At 38.1% G+C, this 23,904-nt stretch overlaps 1 protein-coding gene across 1 annotated transcript in view; it reads right to left on the bottom strand.

Annotated features, from left to right (window-relative positions):
* WDR70 (WD repeat domain 70) overlaps positions 1-23,904 on the bottom strand; it is a 304,294-nt gene that overhangs the window by 104,090 nt on the left and 176,300 nt on the right. The window contains exon 10 of the mRNA XM_082835820.1: positions 6,960-7,134. Within this exon, the coding sequence (XP_082691946.1) occupies positions 6,960-7,134 (175 nt within the window). The remainder of the gene's footprint in view (positions 1-6,959; positions 7,135-23,904) is intronic.

The following is a 23,904-nucleotide window of genomic DNA, read 5'->3' on the forward strand; positions in this document are numbered from 1 at the left end:
GCTGTCATCTCCTCTCTAATTCTCTTTGTCTGTATGGATTTATGCTTTAAAAATGCCTTTTCTGTCATTTTAGTGGTGTTTCAGGAGGGAACAGAACTGAATGAATGTGTTTAACTTACCATAGTAGTTATGGAAGTCTTAAATTCAATTATTTTTCCTGCCCTCAAAAAACAAGGATAACAGGGACTTCCCTGGCAGTCCAGGGGTTAAGACTCCATGCTTCCAATGCAGGGGGCATGGGTTTAATCCCTGGTCAGGGAACTAAGATCCCACATGTGTGCGGCCAAAACAAACAAACAAGAAAATATAAGGATAACAATCACCTACATTTAAAAGAAAAAGTTTTAACCTGATTTTTTCGAAACCAGTATATTCCCATTTTTACAAATGTTGCTTCCAAAAATATGTGACATTTTACAAGAGCATTATAAGTAAAACTTTCATTAAAATAATTGACAAATTAGAACTTAACTTCAGGGCCTGCAAGTAATTTCACACAGTTTTGATGGTTTATTTGTATTTTGAATCGATGACATATTTTTTTGAAAAATACACATGTTAAAAACTCTATAGAATAAAAGTTGTATGCATATGTTTTCTCTTGAATGTTTATTTAAAAAATAATTATAATTCATATCTACTGAGGCACACTAACCAACGGATATATAAAGATCTTCTTTATTGACGATGGTTGTATTTCCATACGCTGAATGACTGGCTCTAGCAGGGATCTACATTCTTATCTTCCTAAGTCATACTTTTAGTCTCCAAAGCATCTGTCACACTCAAATTCATGACACTTTCACAGCCATAATTAAATAGCATCCTGAGATCTAACTTCAACATTCTATAAAAACTATATATTGCCTAGGAGCTAAAAAGAAAAGAGGAAGAAGACCAACAGTTATTAAAACCTGCTATGTGGGCTTCCCTGGTGGTGCAGTGGTTGAGAGTCCGCCTGCCGATGCAGGGGATGCAGGTTTGTGCCCCGGTCCGGGAGGATCCCAGATGCTGTGGAGCAGCTGGGCCCGTAAGCCATGGCCGCTGAGCCTGCGCGTCCGGAGCCTGTGCTCCGCAACGGGAGAGGCCACAACAGTGAGAGGCCCGTGTACCGCAAAAAAAAAAAAAAAAAACCTGCTATGTGTCAGTCCTGTTCTGGGTGCTTTAAATATATTACCAAATATATTCCTCAAAATAACCAGACAAGGTGGGGATCATGCCCTCATTTCATGAATAAGGAAAACGAGTGTGTAGAGAGCTTAGGAAACTCAGGACTGATGGAATGAAAGCCCCAAGTAATGTACAGTGTAATTGTACGTCTCAGGTGTCATTTACAAAAAATGTGCTATAGAACTATGTAATAGACTTTCAGCTCTCCATATGTATTTTCTAAACTCCAAGTATTAGGCCTAATGAAAAGACAGAAATCTATATTCGAATTTTTAACATGACTCTTTATATTTTTTACAGAGACACACCATTTTTTTCCTCAAAGGAAGGTATTAGAACCATTTTATAAATCACTTGATTTTTAAAAATTGTTTAAAAATATCATTTTTTCCTCTATAATGTACTTCTCTCCCCCCAATAGTCAATATTTCACTGCTTTAACTTAAATAACTAATACTGGGTGAAAGCTGAGAATTATTGTTAAGTGTGATCAGTCTTTGCAAAAAGAAGGGAAAAGACACCTTTTTGTCATTTGTCTCATTCTCGGTGAGATGGTAGGTTCTCAAAACTACCACCAGGTAAAGTGTTCCTGATCTAGGAAGATAGCTAGATATATGGACAGACATAGAGCTATGGAGAAAAGTACAGAAAGATACATACCAGGTAATTTACAAGCATCATGAGTTAGAGATAGGATAATAAGAGTAGAGGCAATTAATAAAACAGTACTAGTAATAATAATTTTTTGAAGTGTATATTTCATGTTTGTAAAATTATGATTCCATTTAAATAAAGAAATTTTGAAAAAGCCAATTAGAAGTATATCTATTATTACAAGGCTGTCCATGTTACAGTCTCAAATAAAAAAAGCAAATTGTAAATTCTCCATTATAAAAACAAAACATTTTACTCTGTGTCTGTGTGTATATATATATATATGTGTGTGTGCGTGTGTGTGTATACACACACACGCACGCACACACACACACACACACACACACACAAATAAAGGGAAAGATGTAGAAGGCCATAAATCAACCTAATCTTAACTTGGGTTATCTGAAGGTGACTGGAGACATTTAAAGATTTGTGGAACACTGGATGCAAGCTACTACTGGTGATTTTATTTTCTGTATTCTTTCTCCTTCATACCTGTTCTCTTATTCACCAGGGGCTTATCTGCCCAGAAGCTTATCTCCTGGTGTGATTACTAGTTCTTGCCTCAGCTTTCTCTGAACCATACCAACCATTCTCTAGTATGGCTGAGAGAATGTGGGCACTGATCAACCTCTGAGCTAGAGAAATGTCTCTGCAGTGTCTCACAGGCTTGAGGCTTTCCTGGTAAGGGGTTGTAGCGTGTGCTCATGTTCCTAATCTGGGCTGGGGTTGCAGGCCAAAGGAGCAGCAGGAGGCAGTCAGGTGGAGAGCGGGTCAAGTTGCTGGTGGTACTCTATTGCCAAGTCAAACTTCAGATATTATTCCCTCCCATCACCTGGATCTAGGGAAAGCAAAACTCCATGAAGACGATGGGTCCTCATTTTCCTGCCAAAATCTTAGTAGACAAAGAGTGACTGCAGTACAAGGAAGTACAGCATGTTCTTTTAGTAAAGAGTCTAGCATATTGTAGACTCCTGATAGATATTAAAGAGCACTAATGCTGCTTTGAGCAAAATATGTCCAAAGAATTTGGTAGGTGTTTTTATTTGAACAGAAGTCATTGGGTATTCATAAGACTATACAAGCTGGAATATTTTAAAAGCCAGAAATTATACGTGAGAGAGACATGAAAACAATTTTTAAAAATCTATCTGTGTTAGGGCTTCCCTGGTGGCGCAGTGGTTGAGAGTCCGCCTGCCGATGCAGGGGACATGAGTTCGTGTCCCGGTCCGGGAAGATCCCACATGCCGTGGAGTGGCTGGGTCCGTGAGCCATGGCCGCTGAGACTGCGCGTCCGGAGCACAGTGAGAGGCCCGCATACCGCAAAAAAAAAAAAAAAAAAAAAAAAATCTATCTATGTTAACACAGATTATGTGTTTCTATATCATTAAGGATACATGAAAAATAACATCAGTATCTCCCTCTCTCCCTCTCATATCTCTATCTCATTATGCTTTCATATAACAAGGATAGTACTTTATGCTACTATTTTTTAATGACTTCTTAGAAATAAACTGACAATTCAATAAACAAGTAAAATATATAGTATAGTATGTCAGAAGATGATCAGCCCTATGGAAGAAAATAAGAGGGATAGAGAGTGCCACTGGTGGGGTGAAGGTTGCAACTGTACGTAGTGTGGAGTCAGGGAAGGCCTTGCTGAGAAGCGAAAATCTGAGCAAAGTACTGAAAGAGGTGAGGGGGAAAAGCCATGTGAACACCTAAGAGAAGAATGTTGGAGGCTGAAGCGTTCTGCATATGCAAAGGCCCTGAGTCAGGGGGCATGCTGTTACCTCTCCAACGTCATCTCCCCATATTCTGCACGTCCCTCACTTTACTCCAACCAAGCAGTGGCCTCCTCACTGTTGCTCACATAAGTGCTGCTGAATGGGGAATGAGGGAGCAGGAAGGCAGCGCAGACCTGTAGAAGCTCCTCCGAACTGGGCTTCCTCTCAAATTTAAAGACAGCCCAGCATCATATGACTGAGAGGGATGCTGGGCAAACAAACACTCCTCTTGAGCAGCAATGTCCAACAGAACTTTCTGCAATGATGAGAATGTTCTCTATCTGTGCTGTCCAATAAGTAGCTAGTATGACCGAGGAACTGAAATTTTAATTATATTTTATTTTATTTTTTTAACACCTTATTGGAGTATAATTGCTTTACAGTGGTGTATTAGTTTCTGCTTTATAACAAAGTGAATCAGTTATACATATACATATGTTCCCATATCTCTTCCCTCTTGCGTCTCCCTCCCTCCCACCCTCCCTATCCCACCCCTCTAGGTGGTCACAAACCACCTAGCTGATCTCCCTGTGCTATGCGGCTACTTCCCACTAGCTATGGTCACAAAGCACCGAGCTGATCTCCCTGTGCTATGCGGCTACTTCCCACTAGCTAGCTATTTTATGTTTGGTAGTGTATATATGTCCATGCCACTCTCTCACTTTGTCACAGCTTACCCTTCCCCCTCCCCATATCCTCAAGTCCATGCTCTAGTAGGTCTGTGTCTTTATTCCCATCTTGCCCCTAGATTCTCCATGACTTCTTTTTTTTTTTTTTTCTTAGATTCCATATATATGTGTTAGCATACGGTATTTGTTTTTCTCTTTCTGACTTACTTCACTCTGTATGACAGACTCTAGGTCCATCCACCTCACTACAAATAACTCAATTTCGTTTCTTTTTATATTTTATTTTAATTATTTTAAATTGAAATAGATGTGGCTAGTGGCTACTATACTAGCCAGCATAATTCTAGAATAAAGGTAGGTCTTGAGAACACAGGAATTTATCACTGATAGACACTTTACTTCTAAGAAAAGAAATACATTTCATTTAATTTGCTGAAGTTCAATTGGTCTAATGAAAATTCTATGATTAAACATGGCAATTGTGATAGCTTTACTTAATTGTCACAAAACATGTATTAACCATTATCTGCCATGTAATTCTTTGGCTACTGTGTGGAAAAAAAACATTGTTATTAGGGTTTCTTATCTCAGCTTTAGTGTTTCCCTGTAGATGACTTACTATTGCTAAAGTAATAGTTAAGAACATTTTTTAAGCTGTTTTTTTAATCAAACTGCGTTTCCTGCTAGCAAGTTTTTTCCTCTCAATTTGATTTGTCTTCAGGTGACACACATACACATGCAGGTTTAAAACTATGAATGAAATATGATGAATAGGATGTGGTATAATTAGCTTTACCTTCATGTATTATTAAATAAACAGAATCAAAGTCTGTGATTAGAAGAATGGCTTAAAAGATTTTGCGGGGTGGGGGGGAACTGGCATTCAAATAGCTTTGGTTTCTACAAAATGGGAAATAGGAGATATACTAATTATTTCAAGAGATGTGCAAGACCCATCTCTAGAAACTATACTGAACTTTATGAAAATATATGGTTTCTAAGAAAAGGCATATATATACATAAATATATATATATATATACCAAACACATCACTATTAAAGCTAGATAAGAAAACTTCATGTTTTAGAATTTCTATGTTTAAATCAACAGCACCCAGAGACGATGAAAGCTAGGAACTAAAAAATTTATTGCTTTGTTAAAACTCAGTTTACAATTCAAAGGATTTTTTAAATCTCTGAGCTGTTATGAAGCATTACGGGGTTTATAGTGGAGATGAAAACAGAAATAAAAAGATCTGACAAACAGAAAATACCAAAGATATTTCCAGCAATCTCAACATGGACTCCTTTTTCCTATCACTATTTTTTACCTTATTCCAAGAAAACTGACTTTAACTCATCTGCCTGAAAAGACAACTAGGTTTCCTGGGGCCCCTTTCAAAATGTAAGTGTTTGATAGGCAATTTTATTTGAAAGAAAATTATTTTTATATTTGTTAAAAAGAACAAGAATGTAAACTCTATGAAGGCAGAAATTTTGGATAATCTACAGTATTTGCAGTGCCCAGAATAGTGCCTGTATGTAGTATGTACTTAATATTTATTAAATTAAAAATTTGACCATCACCTTTTATTAAAATAACTGGGGCTTCCCTGGTGGCTCAGTGGTTAAGAATCTGCCTGCCAATGCAGGGGACACAGGTTTGAGCCCTGGTCCAGGAAGATCCCACATGCTGTGGAGCAACTAAGCCCGTGCACCACAACTACTGAGCCTGTGCTCTAGAGCCTGTGAGCCACAACTGCTCAGCCCATGCGCCACAACTACTGAAGCCTGCACACCTAGAGCCCGTGCTCCACAACATGAGAAGCCACTGCAATAAGAAGCCCACGCACCGCAACGAAGAGTAGCCCCGGCTCGCCGCAACTATAGAAAGCCTGTGAGCAGCAACAAAGACCCAATGCAGTCAAAAATAAGTAAATAAAATAAATTTTTTTAAAATTATAAAAAAAAATAAGATAATCAATTTGTATTATAACATTAGTGTGGATTTTCATTTTAACTTTGGTAATCTAGAATCATTCCACTTAAAAATTCTTGTTTTACCATCTATGCATACAACAAAACCCTTTTCAAAGCTTATGGTAATTCACAAAATTAGCCAAAGGCTATTCATTATCTTATTCATTATTTCTGTGGTTAAAGAATTCTATGATCCCTTCCAATTCCAAAATTTATTTATTCTAATAATGACCAAAAACTGAAAAGAAAAAAAATCTGAAACCTATTCAAATGGAATGTCACAGAATGTCAAAACAAAATATTATTTAAATTACTAAAGAAATAATTGCATAACAACTGATGGATTGTCCTTGCTATTTCATGGTTTTCTCAAATCTTTTAAAGGGTATTTTCTAGTGCTCTGCCTAGTCTTCTTTTATATTACTGTCAAATCCTTCGCTTTCAAAATCAAGTATACTGAGATGTCATATAATAAACTGCACTATACTTTTTAAATTTTATACCAAAAGATTTAGCTTATTTTAAAAACAAAATCTAATACACACTGGAAAATACTGAGCTGGAATGTTTGCTAAAATGCTGTTTACTGCAAAAGTCCCAATGTTTTATCAACTAACACTGAAGTTTAAATTAGAGCTAAACTCAGGAAATTGACCTTCATAATATTTTAACATGATGTTTGGCTTTGTAAGGTGGTTTCCTTCTAAGAAAAGAGGACTTAAATGTCCTTAACTTACAGTCAAATTTCGGTCCCAGATCTGTATGCTTCCATTCTGGCAGGCAGCTGCTATGAGGTTTCCATCTCTACTATATGTACAAGTGGTGGGAATTACTTTTTTACCCTGCATTGTCCGTGGTTTAAACACACTTTTTTGCTTCTTTGGATTTTCAACTTCCCATGTCCTCACAGTCCTAAAAAAGAATACGGAGATCTTCATTTATAAAAAAGAAAGGATTTTAAAATACAAAAGAGTTCACAAAGACTGCTTCACCTTTTAAGCATATAAATCTAATTAATGTTTTTACATTTTTATTTAATATTTAAATAAATATTTAAATAAAATGTGCATTGTAAAACATTCTACGCTTATAAATGAGATTACCCACTAAAATAAAGTGAACCATCCAAATTGTGTTGTCATGAAATCAAATAGCAAGTGGCAAATTCCACTTTAAATCTGTCAGAGTTCTTAGTTCTGACCCTCTAAAGCAGCAGCTTCCAAACAATTCTGACTATACACTCTGATCAGTAAAACTGCTGAACATAATACACCCCCTACATACACACATTAATTTCTAAATTACATGTGTTAATGTACTGCTATATAACACACACCAGAAAACAAACTGAAACAAACTGGTCACTAAGAAAGAATGATGTCCTGCTCTAGGGCCCAGGCAAATATCTCATGTCTCTGGGGGAGGCTGACTGCCTCAAGTTTCCACCAAGTAACCACTAATAGCAGTCTAGAGCTGGAGCAGAGACAGAACGAACACCTTCCGGCTCACAGCCCCAGGCAAAGGAGTACTGCCACTGAGGGAGGCTAGAATAAAATCTATATGACAAAAAGCAATACAGAAAAACCAAAGACTAGCAACTTCTTTGCAGAAACTATCCAGGCTAAACCACTACAGACCAACATCTCTTAAGTTCTGAAAGAAAAAAAAAAGTCAATCTAATATTCTAAAGCCAGAGAAAACATATTTAAAAAGAAGGTGAAATAGAGGCTTTTTCAGATAAACAAAAGCTGAGATAATTCATTTCCATCAGATATGGACTACAAGAAATGTTAAAAGAAATTCTTCACAAAGAACAAATATGACACAAATGGAAATATGAATCTACACTAAGAAATGAAGAGTGCCACATATGGTAAAAATGAGGGTAATGTAAAAGACATTAAATGTAAAACATTTTAAATGTTTAAATCTCCTTAAAAGATAAATGGCTATACAGAAAAAATAATAACATATTCTGAGGTTTGTAACATATGTTCAAGTAAAAGGTGTGACAGAAATAGCACAAAGGTTGGGAGGGAGGAATGAAAGTATACAGTTTATACTATATTTGAAGTGGTAAAATATTATTTGAATAGAGACTTTGCTACATTAAAGATGTATATTACTAACTCTCAAGCAATCGCTAAGACATTTTTTATAATGAAAATATAATAATGGAGAAAAATGGAAACCAAAAATTAATCTGATCAAAAATAGGAAAAGGAGGCAGCTTCAAGATGGCAGAAGAGTAAGACGCGGAGATCACCTTCCTCTCCACAGATACAAAAGCAATACATCTACACGTGGAACAACTCCTACAGAACACCTTACTGAACGCTGGCAGAAGACCTAAGACCTCCCAAAGGCAAGAAACTCCCCCACGTACCTGGGTAGGGCAAAAGAAAAAAAATAAACAGAGACAAAAGGCTAGGGACGGGACCTGCATCAGTGGGAGGGAGCTGTGAAGGAGGAAAGCTTTTCACACGCTAGGAAGCTCCTTCGTGGGCGGAGACTGCGGGTGGCGGAGGGGGAAAGCTTCAGAGCCGTGGAGGAGAGCACAGCAACAGGGGTGCGGAGGCCAAAGCGCGGAGATTCCCGCACAGAGGATCGGGGCGGGCGGGGGCTGGGAGCTGAGGCTCGGGCTTCGGAGGTAGGATACCACAGAGAGGACTGGGGTTGGGGTCGTGAACACAGCCTGACAGGGGCTAGTGCGCCACAACTAGCCGGAAGGGAGTCCGGGAAAAGGTCTGGAGCTGCCAAAGAGGCAAAAGACCTTTTCTTCCCTATTTGTTTCCTGGTGCACTAGGAGAGGGGTTTAAGAGCGCCGCTTAAAGGAGCTCCACAGACGGGCGCGAGCCGTGGCTATCGGCGCAGACCCCAGAGACGGGCATGGGACACTAAGGGTGCTGCTGCGGCCACCAAGAAGCCTGTGTGCAAGCACAGGTCACTATCCCCACCTCCCCTCCCGGGAGCCTGTGCAGCCCGCCACTGCCAGAGTCCCGTGATCCAGGGACAACTTCCCCGGGAGAATGCACGGCACGCCTGAGGCTGTTGCGAAGTCCAGCTGGCCTCTGCCTCCACAGGCTTGCCCCGCAACCGTACCCATCCCTCCCCCCGGCCTGAGTGAGCCAGAGCCCCCAAATCAGCCCGTCCTGTCGGGGCTGGGAACAGATGCTCTCAGGAGACCTACACGCAGAGGAAGGGCCAAATCCAAAGCTGAACCCCAGGACCTGTGCGAACAAAGAAGAGAAAGGGAAATCTCTCCCAGCAGCCTCAGGAGCAGTGGATGAAATCTCCACAGTCAACTTGATGTACCCTGCATGTGTGGAATCCCTGAATAGTCAAGGAATCACGCCAAATTGAGGAGGTGGACTTTGGGAGCAAAGATATATTATTTTTTCCCCTTTTTCTCTTTTTCTGAGTGTGTATGTGTAAGCTTCTGTGTGTTATTTTGTCTGTATAGCTTTGCTTTCACCATTTGTCCTACGGTTCTGACCATCCATTTTTTTTTTACTTAAAAAAATTTTTTCTTAATAAATATTTTTTATTTTAATTATTTTATTTTATACTCTTTCTTTCTTTCTATTTTTTCTCCCTTTTATTCTGAGCCATGTGGATGAAAGGCTCTTGGTGCTCCAGCCAGGCGTCAGGGCTGTGCCTCTGAGGTGGCAGAGCCAACTTCAGGACACTGGTCCACGAGAGACCTCCCAGCTCCACGTAATATCAAATGGTGAAAATCTCCCAGAGATCTCCATCTCAATGCCAATACCCAGCTTCAATCACCAACCAGCAAGCTACAGTGCTGGACACCCTATGCCAAACAACTAGCAACCAGGAACACAGCCCCATCCATTAGTAGAGAGGCTGCCTAAAATCATAATAAGTCCACGGACACCGCAAAACACACCACCAGACATGGACCTGCCCACCAGATAGAAAAGATCCAGCCTCATCCACCAGAACACAGGCACTACTCCCCTCCACCAGGAAGCCTACACAACCCACTGAACCAACCTTAGCCACTGGGGACAGACACCAAAAACAACAGGAACTACAAACCTGTAGCCTGCGAAAATGAGACCGCAAACACAGTAAGTAAAGCAAAATGAGAAGACAGAACAACACACAGCAGATGAAGGAGCAAGGTAAACACCCACCACACCTAATAAACGAACAGGAAATAGGCAGTCTACCTGAAAAAGAATTCAGAAAAATGATAGTAAAGATGATCCAAAATCTTGGAAATAGAATAGACAAAATACAAGAAACATTTAACAAGGACCAAGAAAAACTGAAGAGCAAACACAATGATGAACAACATAATAAATGAAATTAAAAATTCTCTAGAAGGGAACAATAGCAGAATAACTGAGGCAGAAGAACGGATAAGTGACCTGGAAGATAAAATAGTGGAAATAACTACTGCAGAGTAGAATAAAGAAAAAAGAATGAAAAGAACTGAGGACAGTCTCAGAGACCTCTGGGACAACATTAAATGCACCAACATTCAAATTATAGGGGTCCCAGAAGAAGAAGAGAAAAAGAAAGAGACTGAGAAAATGTTTGAAGAGATTATAGTTGAAAACTTCCCTAATATGGGAAAGGAAATAGTTAATCAAGTCCAGGAAGCACAGAGAGTCCCATACAGGATAATCCAAGGAGAAACACGCCAAAACACATATTAATCAAACTATCAAAAATTAAATACAAAGAAAACATATTAAAAGCAGCAAGGGAAAACCAACAAATAACACACAAGGGAATCCCCATAGGTTAACAGCTGATCTTTCAGCAGAAACTCTGCAACCCAGAAGGGAGTGGCAGGACATATTTAAAGTGATGAAGGAGAAAAACCTACAACCAAGATTACTCTACACAGCAAGGATCTCATTCAGATTTGATGGAGAAATTAAAACCTTTACAGACAAGCAAAAGCTGAGAGAGTTCAGCACCACCAAACTGGATTTACAACAATGCTACAGGAACTTCTCTAGGCAGGAAACACAAGAGAAGGAAAACACCTACAATAACAAACCCAAAACAATTAAGAATATGGGATTAGGGGCTTCCCTGGTGGCGCAGTGGTTGAGAGTCCGCCTGCCGATGCAGGGGACATGGGCCAGTGCCCCAGTCTGGGAAGATCCCACGTGCCGCAGAGTGGCTAGGCCCGTGAGCCATGGCCGCTGAGTGCCTGCAGGTCCGGAGCCTGTGCTCCGCAACGGGAGAGGCCCGCGTACCGCAAAAAAAAAAAAAAAGAATATGGGAATAGGAACATACGTATCGATAATTACCTAAAATGTAAATGGATTAAATGCTCCAACCAAAAGACACAGACTCGCTGAATGGATACAAAAACAACACCTGTATATATGCTGTATACAGGAGACACAGTTTAGACCTAGGGACACATACAGACTGAAAGTGAGGGGATGGAAAAAGATATTCCATGCAAATGGAAATCAAAGAAAGCTGGAGTAGCATCTCATATCAGACAAAATAGACTTTAAAATAAAGACTATTACAAGAGACAAAGAAGGACACTCCATAATGATCAAGGGATCGATCCAAGAAGGAGATATAACAATTGTAAATATTTATGCACCCAACATAGGAGCACCTTAATACATAAGGCAAATACTAACAGCCATAAAGGAGGAAATCGACAGTAACACAATCATAGTAAAAGACTTTAACACCCCACTTTCACCAATGGACAGATCATCCAAAATGAAAATAAATAAGGAAACACAAGCTTTAAATAATCCATTAAACAAGATGGACTTATTTGATATTTATGGGACATTCAACCCAAAAACAACAAAACACACATCTTCTCAAGTGCTCATGGAACATTCTCCAGGATAGATCATATCTTGGGTCACAAATCAAGCCTTGGTAAATTTAAGAAAATTGAAATCGTATCAAGTATCTTTTCCGAGCACAATGCTATGACACTAGGTATCAATTACAGGAAAAGATCTGTAAAAAATATAAGCACATGGAGGCTGAACAATACACTACTTAATAACCAAATGATCACTGAAGAATTCACAGAGGAAATCAAAAAACACCTAGAAACAAATGACAATGGAGACACGACGACCCAAAACCTATGGGATGCAGCAAAAGCAACTCTAAGAGGGAAGTTTATAGCAATACAACACTACCTTAAGAAACAGGCAACATCTCAAATAAACAACCTAACCTTGCACCTAAAGCAATTAAAGAAAGAAGAACCAAAAACCCCAAAGTTAGCAGAAGGAAAGAAATCATAAAGATCAGAAATAAATGAAGGAAACAATAGCAAAGATCAATAAAACTAAAAGCTGGTTCTTTGAGAAGATAAACAAAATTGATAAACCATTAGCCAGACTCATCAAGAAAAAAAGGGAGAAGACTCAAATCTACAGAATTAGAAATGAAAAAGGAGAAGTAACAACTAACATGGCAGAAATACAAAGGATCACGAGAGATTACTACAAGCAACTCTATGCCAATAAAATGGACAACCTGGAAGAAGTGGACAAATTCTTAGAAATGCACAACCAGCCAAGACTGAATCAGGAAGAAATAGAAAATATGAACAGACCAATCACAATCACTGAAATTGAAACTGTGATTAAAAATCTTCCAACAAACAAAAGCCTAGGACCAGATGGCTTCACAGGCGAATTCTATCAAACATTTAGAGAAGAGCTAACACCTATTCTTCTCAAACTCTTCCAAAATATAGCAGAGGAAGGAACACTCCCAAACTCATTCTACAAGGCCACCATCACCCTTATACCAAAACCAGACAAAGATGTCACAAAGAAAGAAAACTACAGGCCAATATCACTGATGAACATAGATGCAAAAATCCTCAACAAAATACTAGCAAACAGAATCCAACAGCACATTAGAAGGACAAGTGGGATTTATTCCAGGAATGCAAGGATTCTTCAATATACGCAAATCAATCAGTGTGATACACCATATTAAGAAATGGAAGGAGAAAAACCATATGATCATCTCAATCGATGCAGAGAAAGCTTTTGACAAAATTCAACACCCATTTATGATAAAAAACCTGCAGAAAGCAGGCATAGAGGGAACTTTCCTCAACATAATAAAGGCAATATATGACAAACCCACAGCCAACATCGTCCTCAATGGTGAAAAACTGAAACCATTCCCACTAAGATCAGGAACAAGACAAGGTTGTCCACTTTCACCACTATTATTCAACACAGTTTTGGAAGTTTCAGTCACAGCAATCAGAGAAGAAAAAGAAATAAAATGAATCCAAATTGGAAAAGAAGTAAAGCCGTCACTGTTTGCAGATGACATGATACTATACATAGAGAATCCTAAAGATGCTACCAGAAAACTACTAGAGCTAATCAATGAATTTGGTAAAGTAGCAGGATACAAAAGTAATGCAAAGAAATCTCTTGCATTCCTATATACTAATGATGAAAAAATCTGCAAGTGAAATTAAGAAAACACTCCCATTTACCATTGCAACATAAAGAATAAAATATCTAGGAATTAGCCTGCCTAAGGAGACAAAAGACCTGTATGCAGAAAACTATAAGACACTGATGAAAGAAATTAAAGATGATACAAATAGATGGAGAGATATACCATGCTCTTGGACTGGAAGAATCAACATTGTGAAAACGACTCTACTACCCAAAGCAATCTACAGATTTAATGCAATCCCTATCAAACTACCACTGGCATTTTTCACAGAACTAGAACAGAAATTTCACAGTTTGTATGGAAACACAATAGACCCCGAATAGTCAAAGCAATTTTGAGAACGAAAAATGGAGCTGGAGGAATCCGGCTCCCTGACTTCAGACTATACTACAAAGCTACAGTAATCAAGACAGTATGGTACTGGCACAAAAACAGAAATATAGACCAATGGAACAGGACAGAAAGCCCAGAGATAAACCCACACACATATGGTCACGTTATCTTTGATAAAGGAGGCAAGAATACACAGTGGAGAAAAGACAGCCTCTTCAATAAGTGGTGCTGGGAAAACTGGACAGGTACATGTAAAAGTATGAAATTAGAACACTCCGTAACACTACACACAAAAATAAACTCAAAATAGATTAAAGACCTAAATGTAAGGCCAGACACTATCAAACTCTTAGAGAAGAACATAGGCAGAACACTCTATGACATAAATCACAGCAAGATCGTTTTTGACACACCTCCGAGAGAAATGGAAATAAATGGAGAATGGAGAATGGATAAAGAAGATGTGGTGTGTACACACACACACACACACACACACACATATACATACATACATACATACAATGGAACATTACTCAGCCATAAAAAAGAATGAAATCTTGCCATTTGCAACAAGATGAATGGACCTGGGGGTATTATGCTAAGTGAAATAAGTTAGACAGAGAAAGACAAATACTGTATGATTTCACTTACATGTCAAACTTAAAAAACAAAACAAGTGAACAAACATAACAAAACAGAAACAGGGTCATAGATACAGGGAACAAACAGGTGGTTGCCAGAGGAGAGGAAGTGGGGGTAGGAGAGAAATAGGTGAGGGAGAATAAGAGATATAAACTTCCTAAATTAGGAAGAGAAAGAAAAAACCCAGAAAAAAAGAAAAAATGCTATCACATATCCACTATATGTGGAATCTAAAATATGACACAAATGAACTTAACTACAAAACAGAAACAGACTCACAGACACAGAGAACAGACTTGTGGTTGCCAAGGGGTCAGGGGTGTGGGGGAGGGATGGATTGGGGGTTTGGGATTAGGAGATGCAAACTATTATATAGAGAATGGATAAACAGCAAGGTCCTACTGTATAGCATAGGGAACTATATTCAATATCCTGTGATAAACAATAATGGAAAATATGAAAAAGAATATATATGTATATGTACAGCAGAATCATTTTGCTGTACAGCAGAAATTAACACACAAATCAACTATACTTCAATAAAATAAATTTAAAAAAATTTTTTAAGGATACAAACTTCCAATTGCAAAATAAATGAGTCATAAGTATGAAATGTACAGTCTGGGAATACAGTCAATAATTACACAATATCTTTGTATGGTGACAGATGGTAACGAGACTTACCCTGGTGATCATTTTGAAATGTATAGAAATATTAAATCACTATGTTGTGTAACAGGAACTAACATAGTGTTGTAGCAAATTATACTTCAAAAATAAACAAACAAGCTCATAGAACTAGATCAGATTTGTGGTTACCAGAGGCGGCTTGGGTGTGTGTTGGGGGGAGGGCGCAAGGGGCAGTGTGTGGAGAAATTGGATGAAGGCAGCCAAAAGGTACAAACGTCCAGTTGTGAGATAAATAAGAACTAGGGATGCAATGTACAACATGATAAATATAATTCACATTGCTGTATGTTATGTATGAAAGTTGGTAAGAGAGTAAATCCTAAGACTTCTCACCACAAGGAAACAAGTGTTTTCGATTTCTTAAATTTTGTATCTGTATGAGATGATGGATGTTCACTAAACTTACTGTAGTAATCATTTCATGATGTATGTAAGTCAAATCATTATGCTGTACTCCTTAGACTTACTTATACAGTGTTCCATGTCAATTATATCCCAAAACTGGAAGAAAAAAATAAAAGTAAAAACATCTGGGGGACTTCCCTGGTGGCACAGTGGTTAAAAATCCACCTGCCAATGCGGAGGACACAGGTTCGATCCCTGGTCCAGGAAGATCCCACATGCCACAGAGCAACTAAGTACGTGCGCCACAACTACTGAGCCTGTGCTCTAGAGCCCGCGAGCCACAACTACTGAGCCCACGTGCTGCAACTACTGAAGCCCGCATGCCTAGAGCCCGTGCTCCGCAACAAGAGAAGCCACCGCAACGAGAAGCCCACACACTGCAACGAAGAGTCGCCCCCACTCGCTGCAAATAGAGAAAACCCACATGCAGCAACAAAAACCCAACACAGCCAAAAAAAAAAACACATCTGAAGGAAGGAAGGGGGGGAGGGGAAGAGAGGGGAGAGGAGGGGAGGGGAGAGGAGGGGAGGGGAGGGGAGGGGAGGAAGGAAACCAACTCTATATAAACCCTTCCAGAAAATAGAAGAGGGAACACTCCTCAATTCATTCTATATGACCAGCATTACCCTGATGCCAAAACCAAAGTCACTACAAGAAAACAAAACTATGGATCCATATCCCCAATGAACACAGACACAAAATTCCTTAACAAAATATCAGTGTATAAAACTAGCAGTGTATAAAAATGATACTATGGGGCTTCCCTGGTGGCACAGTGGTTGAGAGTCCGCCTGCCGATGCAGGGGACACGGGTTCGTGCCCCGGTCCGGGAAGATCCCACATGCCGCGGAGCGGCTGGACCCGTGAGCCATGGCCGCTGAGCCTGCGCGTCCGGAGCCTGTGCTCCACAGCGGGAGAGGCCACAACAGTGAGAGGCCCGCGTACCACAAAAAATAAATAAATAAATAAAAATGATACTATGACATGATTAAGTGTTATTTAAACCAGGAATACAAAGGAGGATTGAAAGAACTGAAAATTAAACAATATAATACACCATATCAACAGACTAAAAAAGATATCTGATCACCTCAATTGATGCAAAATAAGCATTTGAAAAAAAATTCAACACCCACTCGTGATTAAAAAAACAAAACAAACTCTCAGCATTCTAGGACTAGGATTGAACTTCCTCAACCTGACAGAGGACAGCTATGAAAAATTTACAGGTAATATACTTAATGGGGAAAGGCTGAACGCTTTCCTCTTACGCTTGAGAACAAGGCAACGATCTCAAACCCTCACCCTCTCTTTATACTAGAGCTGCCCACCAGTGCAATAAGGCAAATAAAAAATATTAAAGGATTACAGACTGGAAACAAGAAATAAAACTGTCATTATTAAGAGATCACATGATCATCTATATAGATAATCCCAAGAATCTGCAAAAATGTTAGTAGAACTAATAAGTGAGTTTAGCGTGTCACAGGATACAAGGTAAGTAATCATAAATCAATTCTATTTCTATTGACTAGCAACAAACAACTGGATGTTGAAATTATGAAAATAATACCATTTATAACAGCATGAATAAACACTGAATCTGTCAAGATATGTGTAGTATCTGTACACTAAAAACCATAAAATATTTCTGAGAGAAACAAAAGAAGATCAACACAAATGAGAAGATATACTGTATTCATGGAGTCAATACTGTTAAGATTTCAATTCTGCCCAAATTAATCTTTAAATTTAGTGCAATCTCAATCAAAATTCCAGCAGAGTCTCCTTGGGGGTTAGAAACTGATTAAGCTAACTCTAAAACTTACAAGGAAATGCAAACAACTTGGAACAGCCTAAAACAATTCTGGAAAAGACAGAAACTCATTCTACCCAGACTCCCAGATAACCTTCTAACTCCCACATTATAACACCAATCACATAAGTTGTTATTAGACATACTGACATCTATTTCTTCTATGAAAAGAGCTCCATTAGAGCAAGGGCTCTGTCTGGTTTCTGTTTTATTTTTTTAAATCTTTGAATGCACGAAGAGGTTCTACCAAATCTCTTGAACCCAATAGGAACATAAAACATACTAGGTTCTCAATAATTGCTTTGAATGAATGAAAGAAATTCACTGCCTATTTAAGCTAGAAATCAATTATATTGAGATATAACCAACATACAATGAAATGTAACTGACTTTTAAATGTATAGGTTTAAAGTAGCCAGCATTTGCTGTCAAATATTTATGATTTTTTCCAAATGAAGGTTGTTTTTTTTTTTTAAATAACTTTTGCATGTCTTCTCCCTAAGCTTTGCTTGGGAACTTAATCAGCTGTTTAACATTACGAAACCCTAGTTTTCAGAGCTGTCAAACCCAGTGCCTAATATAAGAATGCATTCACTAAATTTTAGGAACTACTAACTAGCAAAATGTAAGCTCAAATAAGAGTTTGGGAACAGAACACAGGAACAACTTTGCAACTTCAGGACATAAAGCAACCTAGTGGAAGATCCAGGAGACTTAACTTCAGTGTTACGAAACACTGTGACAACTAGAAGCCATCGGCAGTGTGACAGATACTGCTAGCAGCATACTCCAACATCCATTCTCTTTTCTTCTCTAAGTCTGTATTTCCCAGCCTCTTGCAGATATATGTGATGAAATGTGGCAACTATGCTTTGACCAACGTGGTGTAAATGGAAGGGTACTAAAGAACTCTGGGAAAGTCTCTAAAAGAAGGGTGCAGACCCTTCTTCACCCCTTCTTGTTTACTCCTTCCTCTGCCAGCAATTTGGATATGATTCTGGACTCAAGCAGCATCTCAGAGCAACAAAATAGAAGGCCCTGGTCCTTGATGACACTAAAGCCACCAAACCAATGCTGGAGTGCCTATGGATAGACTTCTCTTACTGATGGATGGATAGATAGGTAGGTAAAGTTTATTGGGGTATAACGTACTTCCAATGAAATTCATCCTTTTAAATGTGCAGTTCTGTGAGTTTTGACAAATGCATAATTCTACCACTCCAAAAACTTACCTTGTGTTGTTTCTTTATGGAAAACCCCTCACATCCCCAGCTTCAAAGTTGGCAACTATTGACCTGTTTTGTATCCCTATAGTTAAGCTTTTTCCAATATTATATAATAGGGATCACATGGTATGTAGCCTTTTGAGCCTTGCTTCTTTAACTTAGCATAATGTATCTAAGTTGTTGTGTATATCAGTAGTCCATTCCTTTTTGTTGCTGAATAACATTCCACTATACGGATATACCACATTTTGTTTTCCATTCGCCAAATGCAGGATAGCAGGTTGTTTCCAGTTTGAGGTGATTACAAATAAAGCCACTACAAATATTCATGTACAGTTTTGTGGGGTTTTTTTTTTTCTTGGTAAAAATAAGTTGTCATTTCTCTTGGCTAAATACTTAGAAATGGAATTGCCGGCCATATGAGAAGTATGTGCTTAACTTTATAAGAAACTGCTAACCTGTTTTCCAAAGTGGTTGTTCCATTTTGCATTTCCACCAGCAATGTATAAGAGTCCCAATTACTCCATATCGTTGTCAGCACTTGGTCGTATCAGCTTTTTTTTAAGCCATTCTAATAGGTGCATATTGTTAGTGTGATTTTAATTTACATTTCCAAAATGACTAATGATATGGAAGATCTTTCCATATACTATTTGCCTACCATTTCTCTTCTTTGGTGAAGTGTCTCTTCAAATCTTTTGCCTGTTTTCAATATTTAGTTGTTTATTTTCTACTACTATTTTTTGAGAGTTCTTTAGATATTATCGGTACAAGTTCTGTATCAGATACGTGTTTGGCAAATATTTTCCAAGTCTGTAGCTTGCTTTTTCATTTTTTTTAAACAGTCTTGCAAATAGCAGATGTTTTAAATTTTGATAAAGCCCTATTTATCAAATTTTTTTATATTGTATCTAAAAAATCTTTGCCTAACCCAAGGGCATAGAAATTCTCCTATGTTTTCGTCTAGAAATATTATAGTTTTTTTTTTGTTTTTTTTTTTGCTGTACACGGGCCTCTCACGGCTGTGGCCTCTCCCGCTGTGGAGCACAGGCTCCGGACGCGCAGGCTCAGCGGCCATGGCTCACGGGCCCAGCCGCTCCGCGGCAATGTGGGATCTTCCCAGACCGGGGCACGAACCTGCGTCCCCTGCATCGGCAGGCGGACTCTCAACCACTGCACCACCAGGGAAGCCCTAGAAATATTATAGTTTTAAGCTTTCCAATTAGGTCTATGATCTATTTGAATTAGGTTTTATATGTGGTATGAATTAGGTTTCATATATGTTTTTTTAACATATGGATATCCAATTATTCCAATACTATTTGTACCTGAGCATTATAAAACCTTACTCCCAAATGAATGTCTTCTGTATTGTTTACTTGTCTCTGTTCAGTATGTTTTCCATAGTTAATATGCACAAAAAGTTGAGAAATACCTAGTGTGCCTTTTCTTTCTATCCTCAGCTCTGCAACACTGGAGGTAAATTATGATAGTTTCTCTTTTTTTACAACTGAACATCTGCAAAAGTCAGATAATACTTTAGAACTACGATATGAAAGGCCTCACACAAGTACTATAAAGTATCATTATCATTATCTGGTTTGTTTAAAGTTCATCTGTAAAACTGGGATAATAATACCAACAATGAGGAGTTGTGAGGATTAAATGAGATTAGGGATGTAAACGTGTCTAGGACAGTACTTGGAATACAGCAGGTACTCAATAAATACTAGTTTCTTTCTGTTCTTCCTCTTAGACCATAAATAAAACATTAAAGGTAATAAACCCAACAACTAAGTATGTTCCATTATTTCAGTGGTATATTAACAGGTTGAGCTAGTTATCAATATAACAGAAAGAAAAAGCAGCTAGCCTAGCGTATAGATGTATGAAATATAAATTTACACAGCATCTAATGGTGACTAATAACATTATTGTTTTATGGCTCTGATTCTCTGAATCTACACCTGAAAAAATGGATGCTAAATTGCTAGGCCATTAGGTATCTGTCAAAACATTTTATGCTGAAGACCACATATTTTGAAACTTGGAGTGAGATCTGGTCTTGTAAAACTAAAACTGTGTTTCATAAAAAAGATTTAAAAGTAGAAGAAGGATCTGCCTGGGCCTTTCGGGACACAAAATGAAAAGACCCAAAAGACAAGAAAAAGACACAGGTGGGGTCATTACATTGCCCCAGGCACAAATACTTTCTATCTTAAAATTTTGAATTCTTTCCAGATACAAGTTCTAAACTTTCTGGCATCTGCTGCATAAATGCATCACAGCATTTGGCAGAAGTCAAGGGAAGCATTAATTTTGCATGGAAATCACTTAAGAGATCTTGGTTTAATTTTTCTCAAAAGACTACACAAGCAATTTGAGTGATGTAAGAGTCTGAAACATGCTGGCTCTCTTCGCAGAACAAATCCAACAAGAAAAACCTTCTTTTCAAAAATGCCCAAATATTAAAGGTATTATCCCACAGAAATGGGGAAAATATCTTTTCTATATAAACCCACAACAATCTTTATAAACATATGTAAGCCACATTATGCACACAAAGTAATTGCACCAAAAATATAGTTGCATTTAGGTGAAATGTATTTTGTGTTAATGTTCTATACTTATAATTATTAAAATAAGGCCTTATGTAATCCAGACTTAGAGTAAGGAATAAATGCTACAATAAATAACCAGTTATACCCTTACATTTATGGCCAATTGATTTTCAGTAAATATGCCAAAACAATTTCATGGAAAAAGAATGGTCTTTTCAAAAAATGATGCTAAGACAGCTAGATATCCATATGCAAAAAAGATGACTGTGGACCTTTACTTCACATCATAGAAAAATCAGCTCAAAATGGATCATAGACATAAATGTAAAACTCTTAAAACATGACATTGGATTAGGGCATGATTTCTTAGATGGACACCAAAAGCACAAATGATAAAAGGAAAAAAAAGATAAGATGGACATCATCAAAATTAAAAATTTACATGCTTCGAAAGATACTATGAAGAAAGTTTAAAAACAAGCCATAGACTTGGAGAAAATATTTCTAAATCATATATCTGATAAGAGACTGGTATTGAGAATACTTAAATAATTTTTACAATTCAATAAAAAGATAAGTAACCCATTTTTTAATGGGTAAAGCACTAAAGAATATATACAAATGCCCAATAAGCACATAAAAAGAAGCCTGACATCATTTGTTATTAAGAAAATGCAAACCAAAATCACAGTGAGATACCATTTCATACCCAATAATCAAAAGACACATAGTAATAAGTGTTGGTGAGGAAGTAAAGAAACGGGAACACTTATACTTTACTGGTAGGAAGGTAAGATGGTGGAGCCAGTTTGGAAAACAGTTTGGCAGTTTTGTAAAATATTAAACAGAGATTTACCACATAACTCAGCAATTCCACTCCTAGGTATCCACCCAGGAGAACTGAAAACATATCCCATGCAACAACTTTAACATGAGTCTTCATAGAAGCATTATTTATAATAGTCAAAAACTGGAAACAACCCCAATGTCCATCGACTGATGAATGGATAAACAAAATGTAAAATTGTCGTACAATGGAAAACAACTTGTTTGGCAATAAAAAAGAAAAAGGAGTGATATGTACTATAGTATATGAATTTTTGAGGCTGCCATAACAATAACTACAAACTGGGTAGCTTAAAACAACAGAAATATATCCTTTCACAGTACTGGAGGCCAGAAGTCTACTCCCTCTGGAGGCTCTAGAGGAAAACTCCCCCTTGCCTCTTCCAGCTTCTGGTGCCTGTCAGCACTGATTGGCTTCACTGGTTTATAACCACAACAGTCCCATCTCTGCCTCTATCTTTACATGGCCGCCCCCTCTGTATGTCTTCTCCTTGTTTTGTCTCTTATAAGGATTCTTGTCACTGGATTTAGGGACCACCTGAATATTCCAGGATGATTTCATCTCAAAATGCTTAATATCTGCAAAGATCCCTTTTCCAAGTACGATAACATTCAAAAGTTCCAGGAATTTGAAATAGAAATATATTTGTGAGCTACCTACCACTCAAACCACTACCCACTGTAATATGGACGAACCTCAAAACACATTATGCTAAGTGAAAGAAGCTAGACACAAAAGATCACATATCGTATAATCCTATTTATCTGAAATGTCCATAAAAAGCAAGTATATAGACAGAAAGCAGATCAGCAGGTTGCCTAGGTCTGGAGGTTATAATGCAGAATGACTAAACATGGATTCTTCTTAGGGTGATGGACATATTATAAATTAGATTGTGTGGTGATTACCCAACTCTATAAATATACTAAAAATCATTTAATTGCCCCATCCTCTTCTAGTTTCACCTGCTGAACGTCTCATTAAATTTCTAGAAAAACCACCAACAATTAAACATTTCTGAGAATCACTTTCAGAAATCTCGATGAGGAAGTCGATCAAATGAAATTAGAAGATTCTCAATTAAAAATATATACAAAAATATTTATTAGCCAAAAATTATGCCCTGTTCTTATAAACCAAATAACCCTGAAGCTCTTTACAAAGCATTTTTAAAATCTTTTATTTCATTAAATCAAACAACAAGAGAGATCAGGGTCTAGTACATAAAATAAGAAGCAAAGGATCCTGGAGTGGTGGTGGCGGGATGAATTGGGAGATTTTGACTGACAAATATACACCAATAAGTATAAAATAGATAACTACTAAGAACCTACTGTATAAAAAATATAATAAAATAAAATTCAGAGAGACCTTCAAGATGGGGGAGGAGTAAGATGTGGAGATCACCTTCCTCCCCACAAATACATCAGAAATACATCTACACGTGAAACAACTCCTACAGAACACCTACTGAACACTGACAGAAGACCTCAGACTTCCCAAAAGGCAAGAAACTCCCCATGTACCTGGGTAGGGCAAAAGAAAAAAGAACAAACAGAGAAAAAAGAATAGGGACAGGACCTGCAGCAGTGGGAGGAAGCTGTGAAGGAGGAAAGGTTTCCACACACTAGGAAGCCCCTTCACTGGCGGAGACGTGGGTGGCGGGGGCGGGGAAGCTTTGGAGCCGCGGAGGAGAGC

Source organism: Leucopleurus acutus (genome assembly GCF_964270905.1).
Source record: "Leucopleurus acutus genome assembly, chromosome: 3".
Classification (NCBI taxonomy): Eukaryota; Metazoa; Chordata; class Mammalia; order Artiodactyla; family Delphinidae; genus Leucopleurus; species Leucopleurus acutus.